Source organism: Meleagris gallopavo, chromosome 14, assembly GCF_905368555.1.
Source record: "Meleagris gallopavo chromosome 14, MGAL_WU_HG_1.1, whole genome shotgun sequence".
Classification (NCBI taxonomy): domain Eukaryota; kingdom Metazoa; phylum Chordata; class Aves; order Galliformes; family Phasianidae; genus Meleagris; species Meleagris gallopavo.
In genome coordinates this window covers 14,201,900-14,224,894 of record NC_139417.1, presented here as the reverse complement: position 1 = coordinate 14,224,894, position 22,995 = coordinate 14,201,900, and the positions used below count along the sequence as shown (strand labels likewise).

Here is a 22,995-nt window from a genome sequence, read left to right as displayed (position 1 = left end):
TCAGTCCTGGTCGAATTGGACGGGTGACCTTTAAAAAACAAAAAGCCACCAAAGTAATTGATACAAGCATCTGCTATCTCACAAAACAGTTTCACTGCAGTTTTCAGTAACTATTTCCTAGCTACAATCAGATTAATATTTTGTATTTTAGCTCCAGAAATAAATTCTTCAAAGCTTCTGAAGGACTCACAAAATTCCTGCTCAGTGGACAAGAAACATAGAAAACTAAACTGAGCATAGGAACATAAACAGTGTTTATTCACAGCAACAGTCAACTGCAAAGGTACTTGTACCCTAAAGGTTACTCCTCCTAAAGACAATTTTGGTTTTCAGTCATATGCTGGAAAGATAAAAACCACAGTTCAGATTTTGAAGATGTAAATCCTGAAAAAAACCAACATGTCTTGCAGGGGAACAGATTTTAATTGTAAGGAAGGAGTACGTGAATTGCCTTCTGCTAATCAAAAGATGCTTATCACCTCAGAAGAAGATAACAGAGCAGACAAGATAAAGAACTGAATTTTTATATCATCTTATGAAGGACATCAAACATCTGAAGGTGTAAAGGGATTTGTCAGCAAAGTTCTCCTAACATTTACTACTAACAGCACAACTTGGTGGTTTTTCTTCCTTCGCTACAAAGACAAAATGGACAAAGGCATTATGAATTTTAGATGCTTTTTCTCTGCAGGGACAAACATTTACTTTTTTAAAGTTTCAGTTTCAGAAGTATTCCTGGTACCTTCTGATTTTAAGTGATATTGAGCTGTTTCTTAGGGAGAAAAAAAGATATGCATAGCATCCCCGGGACATTTAATAAAAGCCTCCAGTGCTCAAGCACTTCATGATTTATTCAGATGAATTCTGATGCATTTCCCATGCTGTCATGACAAAAGCATGCAGGGCAAGCACAGCTCATGTCCTGGCACCTCAAAATACCCCGATTACGTAGGAAGCAGCACATAAGACAAATCCAGGGACACTTCCAAAGAGTAAGAGACGTGCAGGAAAGCACCAGCAACATTTAGCACCAGCAGTTACGTACCACTTGCCCAAATGCAAACTTCAGAGCTCATTTAAGATATTTCTAAAGCACTGGGGTATACTAATCAGTCATGTACGTAATATTCTCACCACACTGAGGTTTACAGTAGTAGGACTGATGCAGATACTTAACATAATAGAAAACACACATGAGGAAAGGACCAAATTGAACCCACGTGAGAGATGTATACTGCCCATGACATAAAGTAAGCTACTTCAAATCCAGCTAGACTCTAGATCCTACTCACTCCCTATCGACAGGGAACTATTCATGTCAAAGCTTCCAGAAAAGTTAACTACAGTGCGAAGCCAAAGTGGATTAATTAAACTACAATGAAACCCTCAAATATGAATTGCATCTTTGCAAGCATTCCTGTTTGGGCAAGTTTCATACTGAAATACAGCACTAAGGCCAGAAGCATAACAGAGCTTTTCAGAGTGAGTGTGCAGCAGCCTTCCCTCTAGGCACGCTCAGAGAGTTTCTCAATGTCATACAACTCTAAAGCCTGCTGTTCACAGCTGGATGTTGTCTCACAGAATCCAAATAGTCATCTGCAGGAGAGGAAGCCACAGACATGAACGTCCTATTTTATGTAAGTACCCACTTTGAGGAAGACAAAGCATAATCCAAACAAAATTTACCATTTGGAAAGGATCCTATAGCAGTGGAGGGAACGCCAGCATAGATGCCACGAAAGCCACCAGCTTTCCTAAATCCCTGGGGACTTTGCAGTCTGGTTTTTACAGTATCCAGAGGAAACAGGATCAAGTCGACAAAGACACCAGCAATTCCACCAGCCTTCATGATAAAAATCAGAGAGTAAAGTACATTAGTGTTCACAGTTACAGTGCTTATCTAAGCAACTGAGGCACACCGAAGCCAAGGTATTATTGAGAATATACTTTCTGAGGTCAAATTATAAACTGACAGTCTTACCCAGAGTCTGTAAGATCGCTAGCTATACCAAGAGAAAGAAACGTCACAGCATTTAACCACTTTGAGGTAATTTCGAAATAATCTCATTATGCTGAAAAGCACAAGCAACCAGTGCAACACTTATTTACCACACACAGAATCAAGACAGTAAGTGCCAGTTATCAAATTGCCACAGAACAAAATGACCAATGCCTCTAGGAAGCCATGTGATAAGATCACAGAAGACAGAAGCAATTCTGCTTCCCCTGTAACTATCTCTAGAATGCACATTCACATTTCCTAGCAAATTTCTTCATTTATAGTATTCCTGCTCACTAATTTCCTTTGCTGAACAAAGCACAAAGTAAAACTACTTTATTTTCTTCTGTTGACAAAAGCATACAGAAAAAGAAAAGACATGTTTTCACAATCATAAGGAAACATGTTATTTCCCAAAGCAATTCTTAATACCAAACTGTAAAAGCAATTTCAAATAAAGCTCAATCTTTCTTAGAGCCTGGGTCTCTAGTCGACTTTATTTATAAAAGAGATTCCACAGACTGTGACTAATTGGTAAAGAATTACTTTTCAAAAACAGGAGGAAGGGTTGAACAAACTGAAGAACTCAAAATAATTTTTAAGAAGTAATAAATCACACTTATAGTAAGTGTTATTTATTCATTGTGATTCGGAACAGCAAACTGTTCCAAAATAGTCTGCTGAAGTAGTGCAGCACACAAGAAACAAGCACAGATTTTTAATTCTACCTGAAAACAAATCATTTTGAACTCTATTTTGTTTCAGTGCCTACAGAGGACTCGGAGAAGTATCTACCACTGGAGTTCTAATCAATAAGTTAATTACTCTTCTAATCTACTTAACTATTTTGCATGCATTGATTTTTCTTCTCTTTTTCATCAAAATCCTCATCTACTCAAAACAGCATTGATCAGATTTAATCTGATTTCACCAAGCCACCTGCTAAATCATGAATCAAAAGTGACTAACTGCTTCTTCACTTTCCCAACTTCTGTATGGCCCATGGCATTTAAATCCAAGAAGCAGATCACAGAGCACTTGTGGCAGGATGACAAGACCTATAGCAAAATAGCAGTGACTTTAATAAATAAAACAAGCAAATTGCACCTTCTTCCCTGCCTCTTAGCAACACTAGTGCTGAGAAGAGCAGAACAGCATAAAAAACAAAAACAAAATAAACAAACAAAAAAAATCTCCAGCTTTATGAGGAGTTGAGTATCACCATGAAAACAAACTCCAGCAACATAAGGTGAAATTAGGCCCTACGCGCGGCCTGCAGTGGCCTAGAGACACTGTAGAGGCGTCACCATGGCAACAGACAGGCCCTGGCCCAGGCACTCACCGCCAAGGCCGCCCAGGACTCCCGCGGCTCCATGCACGGATGACAGCAAGACGCAGCAACGCGGCGTGGCAAGGAGAGTCTACTTCCACCAGGAACAGGACGGAACTAAACCCTCTCCCCAGCCGACATCCAAGCGCACATGGGCGCGGCCATTTTGTTGTCCCCGGACCGTGGTCATGTGGGCGTTAGTCACCACTGCGCATGCGCCTGAATGCTGCGCATGCGCACGGCGGGAAGCGACGGCGCAGCCCGTCGTGCTGTGACCTTTTCGTCCTTCTGTAGCGTTGGGGTTGTAAATGCTGACAGCATCCTCGGGCTTTTCATGCACCTGTTCTGCAAATAACAGATCTGAGCAGTGTGCAGGGAAACAAATGAAGCCTCTATCCTGGGATAATCTCTGCCGCATAGCTTTGCTGGAGCCCCTTCCTGGGAGCTGTGTTAGCATTCCCTGCAGGGAAGGTGCTGGTCTTTGCTCCTATCCCATCAGAAATGTTTCTGATGTGTGTTGTTTTGCATGTGTGTTTATGAAACATCCCCTCTCCACAAAGAGCACTCAAATCCACAGTGGCTTTGAAAGTCTCCAAGAGGATTCTGACACAGAGTCTTCATATAGTCCTTACCCAGCTGGAAGCCATGCTTGAAACTGTGGGAAATACAATTCTAGGAGAAGGAGAAGGGGTAAATGCTAGAAAGCACTACACACACTGTGTGTAGAACTGGAATCACCTCCTGGTTTCATAGCAGAACCAGTGGACTTCTTTGACTATAGGAGCGAGCACTCTTGTCTGTATTATGGCTGTTTGACCACCCTTCTTCCAACACATGAATCCTAGGATGGGCTTTCGTGCCAACCTGAAGCAGTTTGCTTTCTGAGGAGTTACTTCTTGAAAACTTTGGTTCTGATTCTTTCAAGAAGCAGGAGCCACAGTTACTTGTATCAGCTACAATGCAGGGAAGACTGGACTGAGCAGTTATTAGAGTGACACCCAGCAGAGTGCCTGGCTTTCTGAAAGAACCCTGCTGTTCAGATAGAAGTAAAAATGATCTGAAATCTACTGTTTCCAGCTGAGTTTCTGGCTAAATGACTAAATAAACACAAAAGTTCTTCAGTTTCCAAGTCCATGTCTGTCATTAAATTTGGTACTTCAGAGTGATATTCAGGGGGGGAAAAAAAGTAAATGAATCATAATTTTAGAGCTATCTTTATGTAATCCATTGATGGCAGCACTTAAAACGAGACCTCATTCACCACATGTGTCCAGGAGGTCTCTTGATGTAAAGGTGCTTAGGGTCATAGCAAGAATTTTTTCACATTGTTCATTGCAAAGCTTTCAAATACTCTCAGTGACAGTCTCTTTTATTTATCACCTGTCTGAAGATCTGCTGCTGCATCAGAGAGGCCACAACCTCCTGTTCTTCCAAACCACCATCCTTTCTTAAATGAACAAGTTCTGCTTAATGCTGCAGGCCAAACATTAATCTTTGTGCAAAAGTCCTTTAGTGGACTCCCCCTGAGCTTGTGGAGTAAGTTGAATGGAGAAAGAAACCTGTTTTCTCAAATCCTTTCTTCCTTGTGAGAAAACACCATGGATACTGCATAGCATCTCTACTGCAAACAGAAAAGATGGGCTCAGTATAGGGAATGCGTATCTGCACTGGACAACAGATGTTATATACCCTGCTGTTTTAGATCCTGCTTCCTGTTATGGCACATAAGTTCAAGTTTTTCAGTCAGTTCACCCACATGACTTTCAAGCACTGAATAATTTCATGCACTTTCTTCCTGCCTCTGGGATTTCTTTTATTCCTCTCCCCTTTTGCATTCTGTCCTTAGTTAAACACTGCAGCCTAGAAGCCTCCACTTGCACAACCCCTTTTTTATCTCCATTTTTATCCCTTAGTCCTCACTTTCTTTGGCTTTCTCATCCTGTGTTTGCATGCTGGTGAAAGTGCTTTTAAAAATGACCATTGTGCCTACAGCACCTCACCTGCTTCCCTCAACCTTTGCAGCATGTAAAAGCTTCGGTAAGAGATGAAAAGCCGTGTAATCACAGCATGATAAAGAACATACTGCAACTGTGGGTGCCCTGAGTTGAATATGAGTTGCTGACACCACGGCTTATACTAAGTAAAACAGATCATAGGGAATGAGTATAAGGCACTGGTATGTCTTCTTTTTGTGAGCTACTCAAGCACTACTTTGAATCAGTTACACATTATTAATCCTCCCACTGGTGAGTATTTCTGTATGAAAAGGCATGTATGTATGTGTATGTGTATATATTCTTTTCTCTGTATTTCTTCCTCTGTTTCTAGCTGCTGTAGGAAGTCTGACACTAGCAGCAAAAGATTTATTGATTTGGTCAGAACGTATTAAGGCTGCTGAAGACCAGATGTTAAAAACAGACTTTTTGGCATATATCAGCCCCTGGCGATATCAGTCACACACGTGTTCCAGTTTATTTATTAAAGCAATTGCTCTCCTCATTCTCTTCATTATCCTTCTCCTGGGCAATTCAGGCGCGGCCAAGCTGATTTCTTCCAGTCAGCCCCCCTTTGGACCGTTGGATTTGTTTCAGTTCAGACAACACCCTGCAACTCTTCCTTCCTGAGGAACTGGGCCTATCCCACCGTTGTGAAAAGCAAATGGAAATTTATCTGCTGCAAAAAAATATCCTGGCATTTAGTAAAAATAAGGACTCATAGGTCCCTCTAATTTGATACCAAGCAGGTACATAATTGGGCCAGGAAGGCCATCTGGAGGGGGATTTCAAAGATGTGCCCACATACGATACCGAGGGGCTGCAGTGCACTACAGGAACGCAGAATGACATAGGGATTCTGTTAATTCAGATTCAGTGCAGTAAAATCTCAGAGGCAACCTAAGACCAAGTGTCCAGGTACAAGGAAGCCCAGTGCATACCCCAGCACTGGTTCTTGCCTCTAGCTGCCACACCAGTGCCCCATAGCCCCTCTACATGCTCAGTCACGGTGCTACAGACATCAGCTCACTTCCTTGTCTGTTGCACGGGCTTCTGGATCTGTTTCCTTCAGAAAAATGAAAATGAATTCAATATTATGCTAACATCTCACCAGCCACAGACAGCTGGACCTGGATGGGCAGCATTTTTCCAGCCTATCCACGTTTTATCAGTCTCCCTTTTACTGCCTCGATCCTCTTGCAACATTCAGGGAAGGCTGTTTGAATGTGCAAATAGAATGTTCTAAAATAGAACCTCTTTTTTTTTTTTTTTTTTTTTTTTTTTTGCTCCTTGTGTACCTTAAGCTTCCCTTTACAATTACAGTAGCATTCTTAAGAAATCTGGCTGGTTTTAGAAATTTTGCTGAAATACTCATTGCAGAAAATTTTTATGGAAACAGATGGGGGAACCAGACAGACAGAGATTTAATAACTTCTGTGAGTACTTAGCAGCAGAAATGTTAGTCCCCAAATTCATTAAGATAAAAGTGATTAATGAAGTTGTAGATTTTGCATAATGATAGAAAGACTTAAATTGTACAGCTTTCTGATGATCCTCATTTATTCCGCCTTATTGGCTGCCTGGACAATGAGTGGGCTGGGAAAGACACAAAATGTCCTTTTTAACTGCTGGGCTAAGTAAGTGAAGTAACAATCCAGTGGCAATGTAGTGACCTTTTCCAAGCGAGAGTGACTTCCAGATACTTTGCAGTTTTCCTTACAGCATAGCATAGCTGAATTAATTTTATATATCCATTTAGCACGTAAGAGAAATGGAGGAAAATCTTAATTTTCCAAAGATTTGACAACTAAAATCATTGACATCTGTTCTCAGCTCGTTTTGTGGGCTGATGCAACTACTTAGATGACTCAGGAAGCAGAGTTAAGAAAAAGTTTGCACAGGATGGCCCTAAAGTGCCCGGAGAGTTGTGCAGTACCAAACTGTCTCAGATGAACATCTCTGACATTCCCCAGTAGTGGCTGGAACAAGGACACCAGCGTCCTTCAGCAACCAAATTTTTTGAGCCATTCCTCTGGTGATTGAGTCCCTTCCTCTATTTTAGAGGATTAACAGACCTGGTCTCTGCCAGATGCTGCAGGTAGGATGAATTAAACTCAGGGTGAGCTGTACTCTCCTAGGAGAAGGAGTGGGCACAACATTATTTCTAGACCCCCTGTCCCTCTATTTCCTACCTGTATGGAACAACAGGAGACAAAGCCCTCCTGGTAGAGACCCAGTTTCCCATTGGGCAATTTTGCTGGGCCTTTATAAAGAATGGCTAATTGAATTTCCTTGAATTTCATGTTCGTTTTTGACCCTGCCCTGCTCCCCAGTGAAGAACAAGGCTGCCTACTCCCTTCCTGGTATCAGCAGATCCAGTATCCTAAAACTACCACCCAGCACTGCCCAAGGAGAAGTGTGTGGCTCTGGCACAGGGGTGACCCTCACCTCCAATCAACTTCATCAGCCTGCTGGCAGAAATAAATTGCAATCATTTCTGTACAGACAAGGAGCAATATTTTAGAAAATTAGTTCATGGCCAGCTGTTTGCTCAGCTCTGAGGTTTTATCAGCTAAATTCATTCTCTGGCTCCCACGGTGCATGGCTGATGGGAAGTGCTCAAAATGACATATAGAACAGACACCGCAGCTGAAATGATGCACCTATAGGGAGATGCTGCTGAAGAAGGGAGCTTAAGGGTTTATTTGAACGGCTGAATTTCAGCATGTAAACTGGAGCTATTTTTTAAATGTAAACTATAAAAATAATGGCATTTGCTTTAAAAAACTTGTGCTGTATTCTTGGTGCTGTGTACTTGATATAATTCATTCTTAGTATCCTGTAATTCAAGGAAAAGTCTCTCTTAGTCTATTTTGGCCACTCAGAAAAGGACAAAGAAACCACAGTACCACACACAGAGGACGGCTGTCCATGCACCACAAGTTTCTACACATCAGAAATCCCAACTACACAACAGTGATATTAAAAGGAGATAAAACAGGATGTTGAGAGTCTCAGTAGTGCCTAAACATTTTAAGGTTAATAAATCTTGTTGACTGCAGAGTCTTCTTGTTGACTTCTTGGGCGATATCCTTAGAAGCATTTCTGCAGACACACGTAGCCCTGGACTATTGCTGCAACAGGCATTGAGCCCAACGACTGAGCTTTTGCCCAGCAGTCAGGACATGATTTTCCATTGAAAAAAAGTTGTTGTTTTATTCTACAAGGACATGACATCTCTGGGCAGCCATCCTGCTGCTCTTCTGCACGAGACTCCCACTGACTTCTCCCTCCACACAACTTTAATTCTTCACTGAGATACTTTAGCCTTTAGATTACATCTTTTGTATTTTTTTTGACCAGCCCTTGGGTGAGATGCAGTCAAATGGTCCTTCCCAGGAACAGAGGAAGGAGACCAATGACAAGAAGTTCTTGTTCGCCCTGCTGTGAATTTCCAGGGCCCTTTTCCTTTTCCTTCTGTTGTGCAGCAAGAGAACCTTGCCAGCTCTTCTCCTTTCGATAAGATTATCACAGCCACCTTCCGATTTAAAGTTTCCCAACGGTGAAAGTTTCTGATCATTTCTTCATATCATGCCATCAGGGATGCATTGCCATTCCTGGCAGATAACCTATCATTTGTATTTTGCTGCAGAGAAACCATTATCTAAGGGAAACACAAAAGCTTGGGAACACAGGCTGTTTGTACATGGGGAAGGAGAAGCACATGACATGTGAATTTGCCAGATGTTACCACTCTGAATCTTATTAAAATATGCCCCGTACTGACCATGGCTGGATAATCTATATGAGGAAAAAGTCTGAAGATAAGAATTGTACTGACAGTGCCATAATGGCCTGAGCAGGCAGGTTGTGAGCCATTCCCTGACATGATATCTGAGTTTCTTGAAAATGTGCAGACTGTTGACCTCAGTTTTATGTAGTCCTGACCATTGCTTCATTTGACACTATCCTGCCCTCACATCTACCCAGAATGTTTTTTTCCAAACAATAACATGAGCTTCCAAGATGTATGTCTGTTTTATAGAGAGAGCCTGGCTTTTGTCCAGCTCAGATGATGTCTCAAAGGCATATTTTAGTGCTCTTCCGAGAGCATCTTGTGTTGGTTGTCTAGTTGGAAATATTTCAGGTGACTCAATTTACACACAGCTTCTTAAAATCTATTCTCTATAGATTTATTTCACATATTTTGGCTTTATAGGAGGTTCTTTCAATTCCCGAATCCCAGCTTTCCTGAGTCCCTTTCATTTCATACCCAGAAGTGCTTTGGGGCACATTGTGGGGATGAAGAGGTGTAGAAGGGCTCAAGCTCAGCCTGCCTGCAGTTCATCTCATTGGGTTGGTGTTAGCCCAGGTGCAGAAAAGCCACATCAGCTTCTCTGTGGTTGAGCTACCACATTCTGCTTCTCCTAAGGGTGCACTTTATGTGCAGTACCCAAGGAGAATTAACATCTACCCTTCCTCCATTTGTCATCCCAAAGCTACGGATGCACTCCAGAAATGGTTCAAATCTGTTACCTTAAGTGTAGGTGTTACAGCTGCCAGACCTCCAGCATCCAAGTATCTTGGAAAACCTGTATCACTCACGCAAAGACTTGATCCCAAGCTTCCCTTAAGACTGCAAAGCCAGAGTGCCCTTGAGTGGTACCTACTTATTCCTCGTTGCCTTTTATTCCTTACAGGAACCAATATGGAGAGGCTGTGCCAGAAATAGATACTGTAATTATTTTGATTATTTTGGAGCAAACACGGAAGCTTGTTGTTTTCAAGTCAGGTCAGCTCTGTACCCTGCAGTGCCTCAATTTGGAAGTTCACACTTGAAAGGAGAAAGAATTGTATCCACACTCCTCCTTCGTCCTTGTTGGCAGGCATGGGGCTGCCCTGATGAACTCTAATCACACACGTGAGTCTGAAACGGGGAGAAGCATCATTTCTCTGTACACAGAATAATCAACTCCAAGTTAAATGCAGTGCTTGAAAGTGATTTGTAGCCATTCTCACCCCCACCTTCTCAGTCTAATTAACTTCTCTAATAGAATTAATCAGCGCACTAAATATGAGACTCACTAACAACTAAAAAAACCATACCCCTATCTATTCCAAAATACAATTACACTGACAAACTCAATTACATGCCTCAGTCGCTCCTGAAATTACTTGCTGATATTGGACTGTGCGCAGTTTAAGTTTCATTGTTAAAAGAAATCATAAACACTTTCTAAATCGTACAATGTTTACAGAAATACACAGAAGCACAGCTTTTATTACTCATGTGGCAAAATTAATTTGACACGTTGAAAGCAAATGAATAGAGCTGGAGGACTCTATTCAAGTAGCATTCTTCCCACTGATACAATTTACACTGGGGGAACATCTAGCACATTAACCTTATTAGACTCTGATGTAGGTAAATAGCATTTCAAAGGGAGGGAGGAGGGGTCGGTATCAAAATTCTTTCTGCATTTGAATGAGAAACATCAATTACTGCATTTCCAACTATTCAGTTAGAGAAAAAAAAAAAATATATAAAAAAACCTTTCACTAAGTGGATTTTTGCTCTGAAATCAGCAAAACTTTTGCAGCAGGGGCAGTCCACAATGTGTAATTATGATCTTGGCTTTAGACTTTTAAATCTGTGGTAAACTCTTCAGCTGAAAATAAATTCCAGTCAGGTTTGATAATGTGAGTTTAGCTTCATTTGCAAGTCAGACGAGGAAGAAAAATGTTGCTTGTTTTTTTAATAACTAAGTTTATCAAAGTTCATCTTGATTTGAAAATATAGATAGAGGCTTACTGAACTTTTTCTTTGTCTGGTCATATGCAACACCTGCTCCTCAGCTTAATTTAATTTCAAACTGAGATAGCAGTCAGGCAATAATATTTCTAACCTAAGGGAGGGAGCTATATTTGCTTCTAGTCAGCCAAACGTTGATAAAGGTTTGAGCTCCAGGCTGGCAGAGTGTGCTGAACATGAAGCACCAGTATCCATCCCAGTGTGAGCAACCACCTCCCATAGTTAGCAAGAGCTTACATCCATACAAAATTAGTACAAGGAACAGTGATTTCTGTTGGCAGATGCATTCAGAGACCTAAAACCTGCTCCACAGGCTCTTTTCTTCTGAACCAGGGTTATTGTAGGAAGCAGGCCTCGCAGCTGCATGTTTAAAGGGACCAATCCTATGTGCTGTGCTCTGCAGATGTTCACCTCCTGGGTAAGCCTGCTCTAAAACAGGAGAGACTGAAACACAGGCAGGGAAGGTTTAAATGATAATTGGCCTGTGTTAATAAAAAAGAATTTCTTGTTCTTTTTCCCTTATCTGCTAAGAATGATTGTTATTTGCTAGGGAAGTGATGTTTTGAGTAGGACAACAGAAAGAAGGTATCTGCAGAGGAACCAATCCCCCACTCTTCCAGGGAATGTTTGTTATATGTGGGGTTTTTTTTGATGTGACTTTTCATTTCACAGTATCCCAGGACCCCCTGGATCCATGCTGTGTTCTGATTCCTGTCAGAAAGTTCCCTTCATGAGCAGTCTGACAAGTCTAACTCGTTCTTTGTCCGCTGCTTCTTCTACTTCAGTTGCCTAGAGATGGCAAAATATTAAAATTTGATTCTAATCTCCATTTGCAACCCCATAGCCAGTCCCGTTAGAAATGCTGTAGCACAGCCACACGATTTCATGGCTGCAGTTACAGGTTTGAAAGCAGATGGGTGTTGTGAAACTGGGGCGTCTCCTAAGGAGTTACTTCTACTTCAGCTCAAGAATAAGGCTTACTTTATGAAGGGGATAGAATATCATATGCAACTGAAGCCTTTCAGGAAGGCTGGATGTAGTTAGCTATTTCACAACTAGGCACATCTTTATGCATTCTGTCCATTTCTCCAGTTGCCAGTGATGCATTAGATGACACTTGCAAAGGATTACAGACCTGATACAATATTAGATAAAAATTACAAGCGAGAAACTATTTTACTGCTATTTATTTTCATCAGCTAAGCATCGCTCTCCTAAATGCCATTTTAGGTTGGTCGATATTGGCTTTTCAGGCTGCTTAAAAGTTTTGTAATTCTTGTTTGTTCTCAGCTTATGTATAGAAATCAATACTAGTTTGCAATTTGTTGAAACTGTGAAATGGTGAGGTTACAAGTAATGTATGCCTGAGTTCTCTTTGCATTCTATTCCCAGTCCCTCAGAGTGAAAATTAGGTTCAGTTTTCAGTCAATCTATGATATCTCATAATTTTAAAAAGTTATTTTCAAGTCCCTTACACATTTTTTTTATTAACCTCACATCTAAACATATATTGAACAAAGCAAGCAGGAACATATCTTTGAGTTTTCCTTAATGTCACTGTCAAAGGAAATCTTTTCTTTGATTCAGAAAAAGCTGGAAGAAGCTCCCTCTCTAACCAGCACATCTGAAGTAGTCTGAATATTGGTCAGTGGGGAGTGGAGCCAAGTGCGAGGCCTCTTCTGCTTCACCACTGCTAAGTTCTTGTGCTCGTGAATTTTTATGGCATATGTGGATTTTATTTTATGTAACTATACTTTAAAAAAAAAAAAAAGTCTTTTCAGGGGAAAAGCAGGTGAAAGGAAATGTCTTGCAGTGTTGGGGCTTGGTTACAGAAGGTACGAGTTCACATTTTTGGCCTGCCTCCTTCAAAGTAGAGGCTTCATCTTTAGGCATTTTAGAGTCCTAACAACAGTGAAAGCAATACAGTGAGCACCTAATGAGTTACGTAAAGTAAACTATACCACAGTAATCACACAGGATGAAATTGCCATGGCTTCGTGGTCACATTTTGTTCTTTTCAACAGGAGAATTTCATAAAACAAGTAGGTCAGGGCACTTTCATCTTGTTAGGTAATACTTGCCCATGCATCTGCTCCAAACAGAGGGTAAAAAAAGGACTGTTATGTCTTCTACATCCCATTGATTCCAGTAATCAACATCCCTCAGAACTAGACTGCTTTTTTGGATCAGATTTTGTGCTCACGCCATCAGAAATACAGTTCTCACACCAGCACTTTCAGGAATAGTAAACTGCAAAAACTGTCAGACTTGAGATTCCCCTTTTCTGTGCACCATCCGGGCGTTTGCTACCAGCTTCAGCACCTGACTGCAAAGAGTTGGGCTGTGAATAGGATTTCCGCAGCACTGCTCCTTCCCCTCACCTCGAGTGCTGGAGGGAGCAAACTCCACTGAAATAGAGCCATGATTCACTGCCACCACAGAGCCAGGTGTTTCTGAGCTGACACTACCATCTAGTGTCCTGATGACAGACTGCGGCTTCGTTGGGCAGATAAATTGTACAATGCAACCGTTTGTCCTCTTCTATAATTACATTATCATAAGTTATTCATCTCCTGAGACATATACAAATAGAAAACAGCCTGAAGGCCATACGATGCCATCTTATTTTCCGGCTTGCATTAGAACAGAAAAATCAGTGAGGCTTATATGAGCTTGGAACTGAGCCGGATTAATAATAGCTCTTGCAGGAAGCCTAGCTGATGCCTTTGGTTTCCATCTTTGACATCAAAGGTCCAGTAAAACAGACATTTCTGCTCTGATATTAGTATACCTTGGATATATAAACAATATTAAGCTATTTAGGTGAAAGTTTCTGCAAAATCAGCCGATATCAAGAGATACCAAGTGATCCTCAAGCTCTGCAATGGGAAGGGGACTCCCTGTTCTGGCCAGCTTGCTGAATGGGAAACTGGAAAACACTGTGGAAGTCACTGGAGTGTTAAATGCTCTGAATTAATAAAGTGCCTTCTTAAGCTTCTGACTGTTATTGAGTTACCATTCATAATAAAAATTATGCTTTCCAAAGTAATTTTGAAACATCAACAAAAAAAAATGAGAAATTCCCCCTTGACCAACAAAAACTCTTCTGCCTTTCCAAATGAAGCTGCCTTAAATTCCTCCCATTCCTCCACTTACACTTTCAATGTGCTGTAACAGCGTTTTCAACTAGAAAAAGATTGCATTAGGGACTGTTCAGGCAGCTCTATTTTATTGCAGATATTGAATGAGCTGTGACAGACAGCACCATGCCGGGCTCATTAGATACATTTTCCACAGAAAACACTGTAGTTTGGAGAAAGCCTTTAACCCACTGACAGCAAAGAAGAGCCATTACATTGCTTTTGATGCTGAAAGTATAAAGGTATCCTATTTCTTCAAATTGACAATTTCACAGTGCTGTAAGGGGGTCTGGACATCCTCAGGCTAACGGTATCAATGCTCTTGAACCATTTTCAGAGCATTTGCTTTTCATTTTCAGCTCACTTAAATTATTCACAGTCCACTGGAGAGCTTGTATCTCAGACTTCTCTTGCAGCTCAGACAGCCAAGCTGTAATCCTCAGCACACCTAATCAGCCCTCTCAGACTGATAAGGCCATTTGAAAATTAAAATTGCCCAGTGGCATAGATTAAAGAGAATTTGGCTATGCCAGAGCAAGAGCTGAGCCATTCCTGCCACAGAGCAGTAGAAACAAAGCAAAGGGAGAGACTGCTGGAGAGCAGAGCCCTCTGCTCTTTTGCAAATGGTCAGAAGGGAAGGAGATCTTTCCCAGTGGAAGTCCACTGTCTGCTCATCTTTGCTGGAGCCAGCAACTAAGGGTGCTTAAAGCCAACATGGAATTCTCATCCCATAACACATCTTATGTACAAATGCCTGGGAAATGCGACTGCTTCCCCCTTCATAAAACCACTGAGGCAAATGAAATAATTAACTTCTTAAACTAAGGAGGCATAGGGACTTTGTGTGGTAGGCTTGGACTTGGTTCCTGCAGACAGGAGGGCCCTTGCCTCATTTCACCCCACTTGGAGAATAGAAAGAGACAGTGCTGTAAATGACATGAATTCCCAAGAAGGAGTACAAAGGGATTGTCACCTATTTCTATCATAAATAATATGTACAAAGATCTGGCTAGTTTCTCTGTGTATAGCACTGGCTATAAAGGGAATCCCAGCTCCTTTGCAGACACATTGCTATGGTCAGTTTAATGGAGCTCCAGGATTATGACAGCACTTGCTTGAGACTACCACAGCACAGACTGCACAATTAGCCTGGTGGTCCTGCAAGGGGAAACAGGCTGTCCCCAGACTTACCTCACTTTGCTGATAAGAAATCACCCAAATCTCATTGCAGGCCTGAGAAAGATGATTCTGGGTAAGAAGGCAGTATCAGAACAGCAAGGTGTTCCAGTCAGCCATTGGTAAGAGATTTTGCAAAGTAAAGAGATGCAGAAGCAATGGCCTCTCTCACTTCTGTTACAGCCAGAGCATGAGAAAAAGGAAAACCCATTCAGGACTGACAGGCAGACAAGTCGTTCCCTCTAGCATTAAACTGACACTACTGACATCTAAACTTGATGGCTCCTTTCTCTCTTGATGCTGGCTGTGTGGCAGCAGTGAAGGAATCCCCTTTAGGGGAAAGTAGTTTCATTGATTTTAAAGAAAGCCTTACTTGACAGAGTTGCCACCAACATTTTCCTTTGCCACAGATACCACAAAAATAAGAGGAACCTGAGCGGTCAGTCGGAGATTATTTCCACCAGCCTGGAGGTGATATCAGCAGAGTTTTTCCTGACCCTTCTCTCTCCTTCCTTTCATTTATCTGTTAGTGCTCTCGTTGCATAGAGCCAGTGAGCACATCAACCTCTACTCCTGCAGTTCCCAGAGCCTCCAGCAGCCACACAACTGCTTGAGATAGCTCCAGGTTTTTTTAAGTTATCAGCTCTAGGCTGATAACTTAAAAAAAAAAAAAAAAAAAAAAAAAAAAACTGGAAGTTTACATATAGAAGTATGCACAAGAGCCTTTTTTCAGTGCTTTGATGCCATGCGGGAAGTCTGGGACAACTGACTTTTCTGACTTTCATCTACTGCTCATCACATGTTCACATGTCACGGTAATTCCAGAACAACTCATAAATGTTTGACCAATCATAAAAACTAGGAAATCAGCTTATGAAGAGTTGCCCTATATAAGGAACTAAAACACAATCCAGAATTCCAACTCCAGACTTACTTGTTAGCACCCTGTAAAATACGCAGGCTGTCTTTGAACCAAAAAGTACTCAGGAAAGGCTCAAGATCAGCTTACTGTGCAAAGAAGGAGATCAATACCGAGCAGCACTCATCTCCTTCATCCTGAGAAATGAGCACTGCAAGAAGGAAAGCTTTGCTACCCCCTTGATCTTAAGGGAGCAATAAGATAAAATGAGAGTTCACTTACTGATTTCCATCTTGTTTCATTGCTCTGTACCACCAAGCAGCATCCAGCCCAGAAAGGGTTTGGTGGGGAGCAGAAATCGCTGGCAAATGGGTTCAGCTGTATCTGTGATGGATCACAGATTCCTCCTGTCCTCAATTGATCCCAATCATTCAGGAATCAAAGGTAAATACTGCCTTGGCTAGGAGTGACAGTCCTTTAAAAGGTGAGGGAGGAGAGCATGCTAGAGGAAGAGCTGTCTCTTCCTCACACTGAAAATGGAATAGGGAAGAGCTGTGGGACTAGAGCAGGAGGAGTAAAACTCTTGCAGTGTGTCGCACCCAGGTCCTCATCTTTGAGCTTATTATTATTGAAAACTCTTGAGAAAGCCCTTGGGTGAAGCTATTTAGACCGGCAAGTATTTTACCATGCTCTAAGTGCTGAAGTGAGGGCTAGAGCAGGTCCTCAATATACTTAAAACTGCATGGTTATCTGTGCTGGAGGAGTGGCTTTAACTTCTATAGTGAAGACTTGATATAGATAGGAAGAGCAATTACACATTCCAAGAGTCAGAACTGGGTGTCTTGACATCTTGTTCCCTCTGTCATTTTATTTAATAATCCATTGCCCCTTGGTTAATAGCTTTTCCCTTGATTAGCCTGTATAAATCAAAACTTCACGGCTGTATCCCTGATGTGCCATAAATTCTGAGCCGAGGGTAATGAATCGTGCCATGGGTTGATGTACTCTGTCTCCTCTTCAGAACAAGTCCTACATCAAGGAAATACCTTGGCTTTCAAATTGAGTTGTCAGCATGCTGTCAAGATTTACTGGAGGAAATGCTGAGGATCCTAATAATGTGCAAGCAGGGACTACTTAGCCCTGAGCAGAATATGGAGCTGCTGAGTCCCTTAGTAAAGCGAGGCTCCTGAGGACAACACAGGCTCCCCTCCAGCCTGATTGCTCTGCAGCCACTGCTTCTCCAAAGCAGTTCTCAATCTGCCAGCCTATCACTTCTTACCTCGTTTCCTCATTCCTGTAACAAAGCAGCTGTGAGGCAGATGACTTCATAGAGCTCTGTGCAGACCAGCTTGTGCCCCCAGTCCTTACTCTGTGCTGAGCTCTTGGCTAATGCATGCAACTGTCTTGCACTGATCTGCATTTGGTGCCTTTCTGCCCATGCTGCCCTGTTTGATGCAGGGAGCAGCAGCCTTTTTCAAGGAGTCTGAAGTAGTCTGAGGACTGCTATTGTAGCTTCCAGTTCCAGCTGGCCTGAATTGCTGAGGATTGTGGCTCTTAGTGGGAGCTGCTTTTTCCTGAAGGCAGTACACGTGCAGTGTAGGCTCCAGATTTGAGTAGCATAGCAGGAAGCTCTCCCGGGGTTGGTCTGTCACTAAGCAGCAGTCCTGCTCCCAAAAAGAGAAGCATTACTTTCCTTTGCCACTAGATGTGGCTCGTGCTGCACTGTAAGCCCCCTGAACTCATCAGTTATTAGTTCGGCCTTGCTGTTAAAAATGACTTCTCGCGTGTTTCTAAAAAGTGCGTGTTGGGGGCTTTGAATCTGTCTCATAACCTTCCTGTTTCTCTAGTGTGTCCCTCACCCAGATTTCTTCTCATCAACTGCATGCATTCTGAAAGCCAAATCCTCTCTCCTGCCCCTCTCGTGGAAATACTCTGCTGTGATGGTTCAATGGCCCTTACAAAACCAAAGGGGAGGGAAAGAACCAGGTGAGTGAATGGGGAGCACGCTTATTTTCAACCTCAAGCCAAGGATTTTACAGGTTACCATGGCAAAAATCAGAGTTACTGAAAGCTGGTGCTGGCTGTTGGAAAGAACCTGCCTCCAAGGGAAACAAGGGCTGAGGGACAGAGACTGAAGGCTCAGCGGTCCTTCAGGGCCAGGAGCTTTGGAGTTGGCCTGAAGTGAGCTGCTCTATATGCCCCAGGGATGTGCTAAACCTGTCTGGCACCACAGGATTCCAGCTCACGTATGTTGTATTGGAGCTGTTCTCAGTGGCATTACCTTTGCAGCTGTGATATATAAGCAGCCATGGTGTTAGAAATCACCCACAGCATCTGTGGGCACTTGCAGAGAACGGATGTGGAAGATGACTCACAGGTCCAGTGATTTTAGTTTTCTTTGAAGACAGTGGGACATTCGTATTAAGCAATTACCTCTTGGGAGAAGCAGCAAGGAAGCTGCTCCATTAGCCATCAGTTTTCTTATGAAACGTAAAATAATTTCCTCATAGGGTGCCAGAGATGATTTGGCTCAGACCTGCTGTGAAAGAAGCATAAAGTAATGCTCACAGTTTGTAATTTCTCCAAGCTTCTGCTTTTGCACTGAAAAATGCATTCTTCCCATAAAATGCTTTTAAATGGCAAATCCACAGAAGTTCTCTCCAATTCACTTGAATATGGCAAGTTCAGACTGATCTCTGTGGTGACCTGAGCTGGCCAACATCACCCCCACTCTGGGCTTAGGGACTGCAGAATGGAGGCAGTTTTGAGCCTGCTGTTGCCATCCATTGAGCTCTGCTTCATCACAGATGGGGCTGAACAAAGAGAATGGTTTCCTGAGGCTGAGCTTGAGGGAGGGAAGAGGCAATGAAAGCTGAGCTTGAGACTGGAAGTTGGGTGATATTGGTTTGTGCAGGTGCTACAATCCAGTCAGCACCCAGGCTGTCAGCGTTGTGCTGCCTCTATCCAAGGCTTGATTGTTTTTTTTTTCCAATCAAGAAAAAATACAGCAGAAAAATAGAAGCAGATGTTCCTAGACAATGTTTAGGGCTCCTGGAGCTTCAAAAAGCTTTTTGATTGCACAGGATTTAAAAAGCATATAAAAGAGAGCCTTTTGCTCTGTTTTCACTAGGGCAAAACCCTCTTTGAAATTTGTATAAGGACAGATTGTCAGACTGAGCCAATATGGGGGAAGCCTTACTGCTGCCCAACCATGCTTAAAATCCTTCTTGCTATTTTTTTTAGGATGCAGCCTTGCAGGCAGACTAGGTCTCTACAGCAAAGAGAGGAAGTACTTATGGAGGCTCACAGACCCATGCCCACACTGCCCTCTGATGCCACCATTTCCCCTTCAGCACTAAATTAGTGCTGAAGTAACAGAAAAGTAGAGAAATCACAGCTGTGCCTCTTGCTGCTTCCTTCTGTGCTGCTGTAATTGGCTCTGGCAGACCCATAGGAAATTTCAGTGACCGGAGGATGCCCACACTCCTCTGCATGTGGGTGCCATTTTCATCACAAATGCAATTCCTGTGCTGTTCTATTTTCACTTTTTGTCTCTGTAAGCGCTGGAAGATCTGATTCAGATTTGAGTGACTGAAAGAATGTATTGGGCTGCCAAGCAGAAGCCCCATCATGGTACACGAGTGTTGATGTGTGCAGCCTGGGGGTCCTTTCACAAATGTGAGATCGTGCCATATTCCTTCTGCACAAATTGCACTGCAGCCCCATATGCCCTGCATTGTTCAGGGGCCTTTCCAGAGTTCACTTCTAACTGCTCGGATTTCTCTTTCTGGGCCTGATAAGGAAACATTCTTACTTGGCCTTAAGGACTGATTTCTCATGAAGGTCTGGGAAATGGTATTTTTGCAAAGTTACCTTGTGAGTGAATCTTATTCTTTAATAACAACTAGTACAATTCAGTATATTTTTCTCTGCTTTCTTAAAAGGCTTCTGGGAATGATGCTGCTGAAACAGGTGATGTGGATGAACTGTGAACGTGGCTGAGCACTCGGGGCTCCCAAAAGCAACCCTGTTCATAAAAGTCATGCTATTCTGCAGTCAGTTAAAGGCAGGTACTGTGTAAATGGTTCCATGTGCCTCCAAGGACTTTCCTTTCTGTTTGCAGAGCCACCTGACATGCAGCAATCTCACAGCACCAGGGACCCAGTGAGCCTTCAACAGCAAATTACAGTAAAAATGATAGCTGGGAGGGTTTCACTCTCAGTGCAATTTCTTATAAGCAGAGCTTTTAATTTTCTTTCTCTCTCTCTCCCTCTCTCTCCTTTTTTTTTTTTTTTTTTTTTTTTTTTTTCTTGTTTCCTCCTGTGGTGTGCATGTGTCTTGCAAGCAATGAGGAATTTGGATGTCAATTCTCATTTCCCTTCAGCCTTCCCAATCCAAGCCCTGGTTATCATTTCCCTTTCAATATGGAGAAACAAAACAGCATGTCTGGAACCAGCTGTAAAGTTCCCAGCCAAAAGCTGAGTAAGAAATACCTTGGGAGGAGCACTGGTGTGTGCTGTGGCTTATTGTACTGCTAGCACATGAACTGCTGCCCTGGGATGCCCAGGTGAGTGAGGGCAGCATTTCTCAGCCAAATGAATTTCTAGTCTGGGGCTATAGCAAGTCAAGAAATCTTGACTACTTTCAGTCCCGTTTTTGTCTGTGCTTTGGCTGACCTCATGCTGGCTGGGAGTCCACATCATGCACATGCCGAGGCGACAGAGGCAGCAGTAGGGACAGCCTTCATGCTGGTCCCACTAAAGGTACCATCGCCAACTAGTCCTCCCTGCTGTCAGCAGCAAGTTCCATAAACAAATGTCCTCTATTAGAGTTCCCTGCCATGGTCAGAACAGTGCAAGAGATGTGCAAGGAGATATAAACATTTATGCATATATAAAAATATATTTTATAAGTATACGAAGCATTGGTTGGTATACTTATATGCCTTGTGCACCTTAGGAATGCAAAAGGTGATTTAAAAAAATCTCCACTCCACCTTGCTTAGGAGAAAACCTGGCATATTCTCAGGGACTGCCGAGTTTAGTATCTGGCTGGTGATGCTAATTTAATTATGTGCCAGCAGGTGGTGCCCAAGGAGGAGAAGCAAGAGCTTGAATAACTGGTTCTGACCCAGTGTGCAGCTGCACAGTCCTGTCATGCTCCAGCCATTCAGTCTCAGATGACATGTAACAACTCAAAATCAGCTTTTTCTTTTCTTTCTCATCTCATTTCCCTAGAAAACCCCGAATCCTCACAACTTGTGAGAAGGCTGCAAAATACTCGTGTATACAGAACAAAGTTCTTTCATGCAAACCTGAGCCACTTGGTCCAACCTCAGCTGACACAAAGCTCGACTTCACTTTGTAGGTATCAATACTGTGCTGTTTGGTCTGCTGCTCAGTGAGGAGACAGGTAGCTCAGATGAATGTCTCATGGTTTATAGGATGCAGCTTTTTTCAACTGTGGTTGTTGCCTATAGAAATTTATACCAAAAAGTGGAAAATAATGAGCCTTGTTAAAAGTTTCACGCAGGATAGAGAAGTGGCTTCTCTTAGCCTTCTTCTAAAATTATAAGGAAAGGGATTTTGTCATCTACTTTTTCCTGGAAAAGCAAACAGACAAACAAACAAACACAAAAAGCAGGAACCTACTCAGCTGGTTCCTGCTAATGGTACATACTAAAGAGATACAAAAATATCAGGTTTATGTATTCTGTAGCTCCGGCACGTTGCTGATCTGAGTGGTTTTTGCAGGTGCTAAAATGCAGAGAGCAGCCGTTGCCCCTGCAAGGCTTGCAAACAATTTAAAGGAAACTACAAACCCCCTGAAATTTCTTAACTCCAATAAAAGATGAAGCGATTTTCCTCTGGGCTGGGAGATGGAACCTGTAGGGGGCACTGATATGTCCTTCTGCTTGCAAATGCTGTGAAAATGATGGACAAGGGGACTGGGTAGTGCCTGGGAGCAACTTTTCCCTCTGATCAAAGGGGATAAAGGGCCTGTGCCACAGGAGATCAATTGTGCTACAGGAGATCTTCCCCTGGATTGAAAGCACGGTCTCCCCTATCCTTGCTGGCCTTGAAATTCCCCACACGAGCAAACAGCCTGATTAGCATCACTATATACTGGTCCTTTAGGAGCAGACAGAGAAGACTGTCAGGGAAGAAATTGCTTCTACTGGTAATTTATGCAGTTATTCTCCTTTTTTTGTCTCCCTATGGAGAACATAAAGCAGTTGTGCTGGAGAAGAGCTGAGACGCTTCAGCATCTCCAGAGATCAGGCCGCAGAGCAGGCCGCGCTCCTTGCTGGTGGTACCTCACTGCTCCAGGGGCCGCCATTTTGTCCTCTGGGAGCCGTGTGAAACAGGAGCCCGAATATGGCTCCCGAGCACATGGAAAGGCGAAGTATTAACCAACGAGCTTTCTGTTTTTCTCCTTGTGAAGCTGATTTCCAGATCCTTGCTGAGGATGCACAGTGCTCCCATGAATCAAGCCTGGTTGCTGTCAGTGCTGCAGATGGTTGCAGTGCTTCTCGTGCTGTATTAATGCTGACAGACATACATCACCAGAAGGCTTGCAGAAAGGATCCACTTGTCTTGCTAGTGCAGGTGGTGTGTGCTGGGGTGATACCCACACACCCTGGGCTCATGGTTTGTGCGGCTCTGCTGGCACACACACCCAGTAA

At 42.7% G+C, this 22,995-nt stretch overlaps 1 protein-coding gene across 2 annotated transcripts in view; it reads right to left on the bottom strand.

The window, feature by feature from the left end:
- The window catches only part of SLC25A26 (solute carrier family 25 member 26), an 81,725-nt gene extending 78,184 nt beyond the window's left edge, over window positions 1–3,541 (bottom strand). Inside the window, exons 1-2 of one of the 2 annotated variants that reach the window (XM_010718697.4) lie at window positions 3,342–3,541; window positions 1,687–1,843 (exon numbers count right to left, since the gene is read on the bottom strand). In XM_010718697.4, the coding sequence (XP_010716999.1) occupies window positions 1,687–1,843; window positions 3,342–3,374 (190 nt within the window). In that variant the 5' untranslated portion in view covers window positions 3,375–3,541. The remainder of the gene's footprint in view (window positions 1–1,686; window positions 1,844–3,341) is intronic. The other variant, XM_003210166.5, reaches the window with a different exon arrangement.
- Between the last annotated feature and the right edge of the window lie 19,454 nt (window positions 3,542–22,995).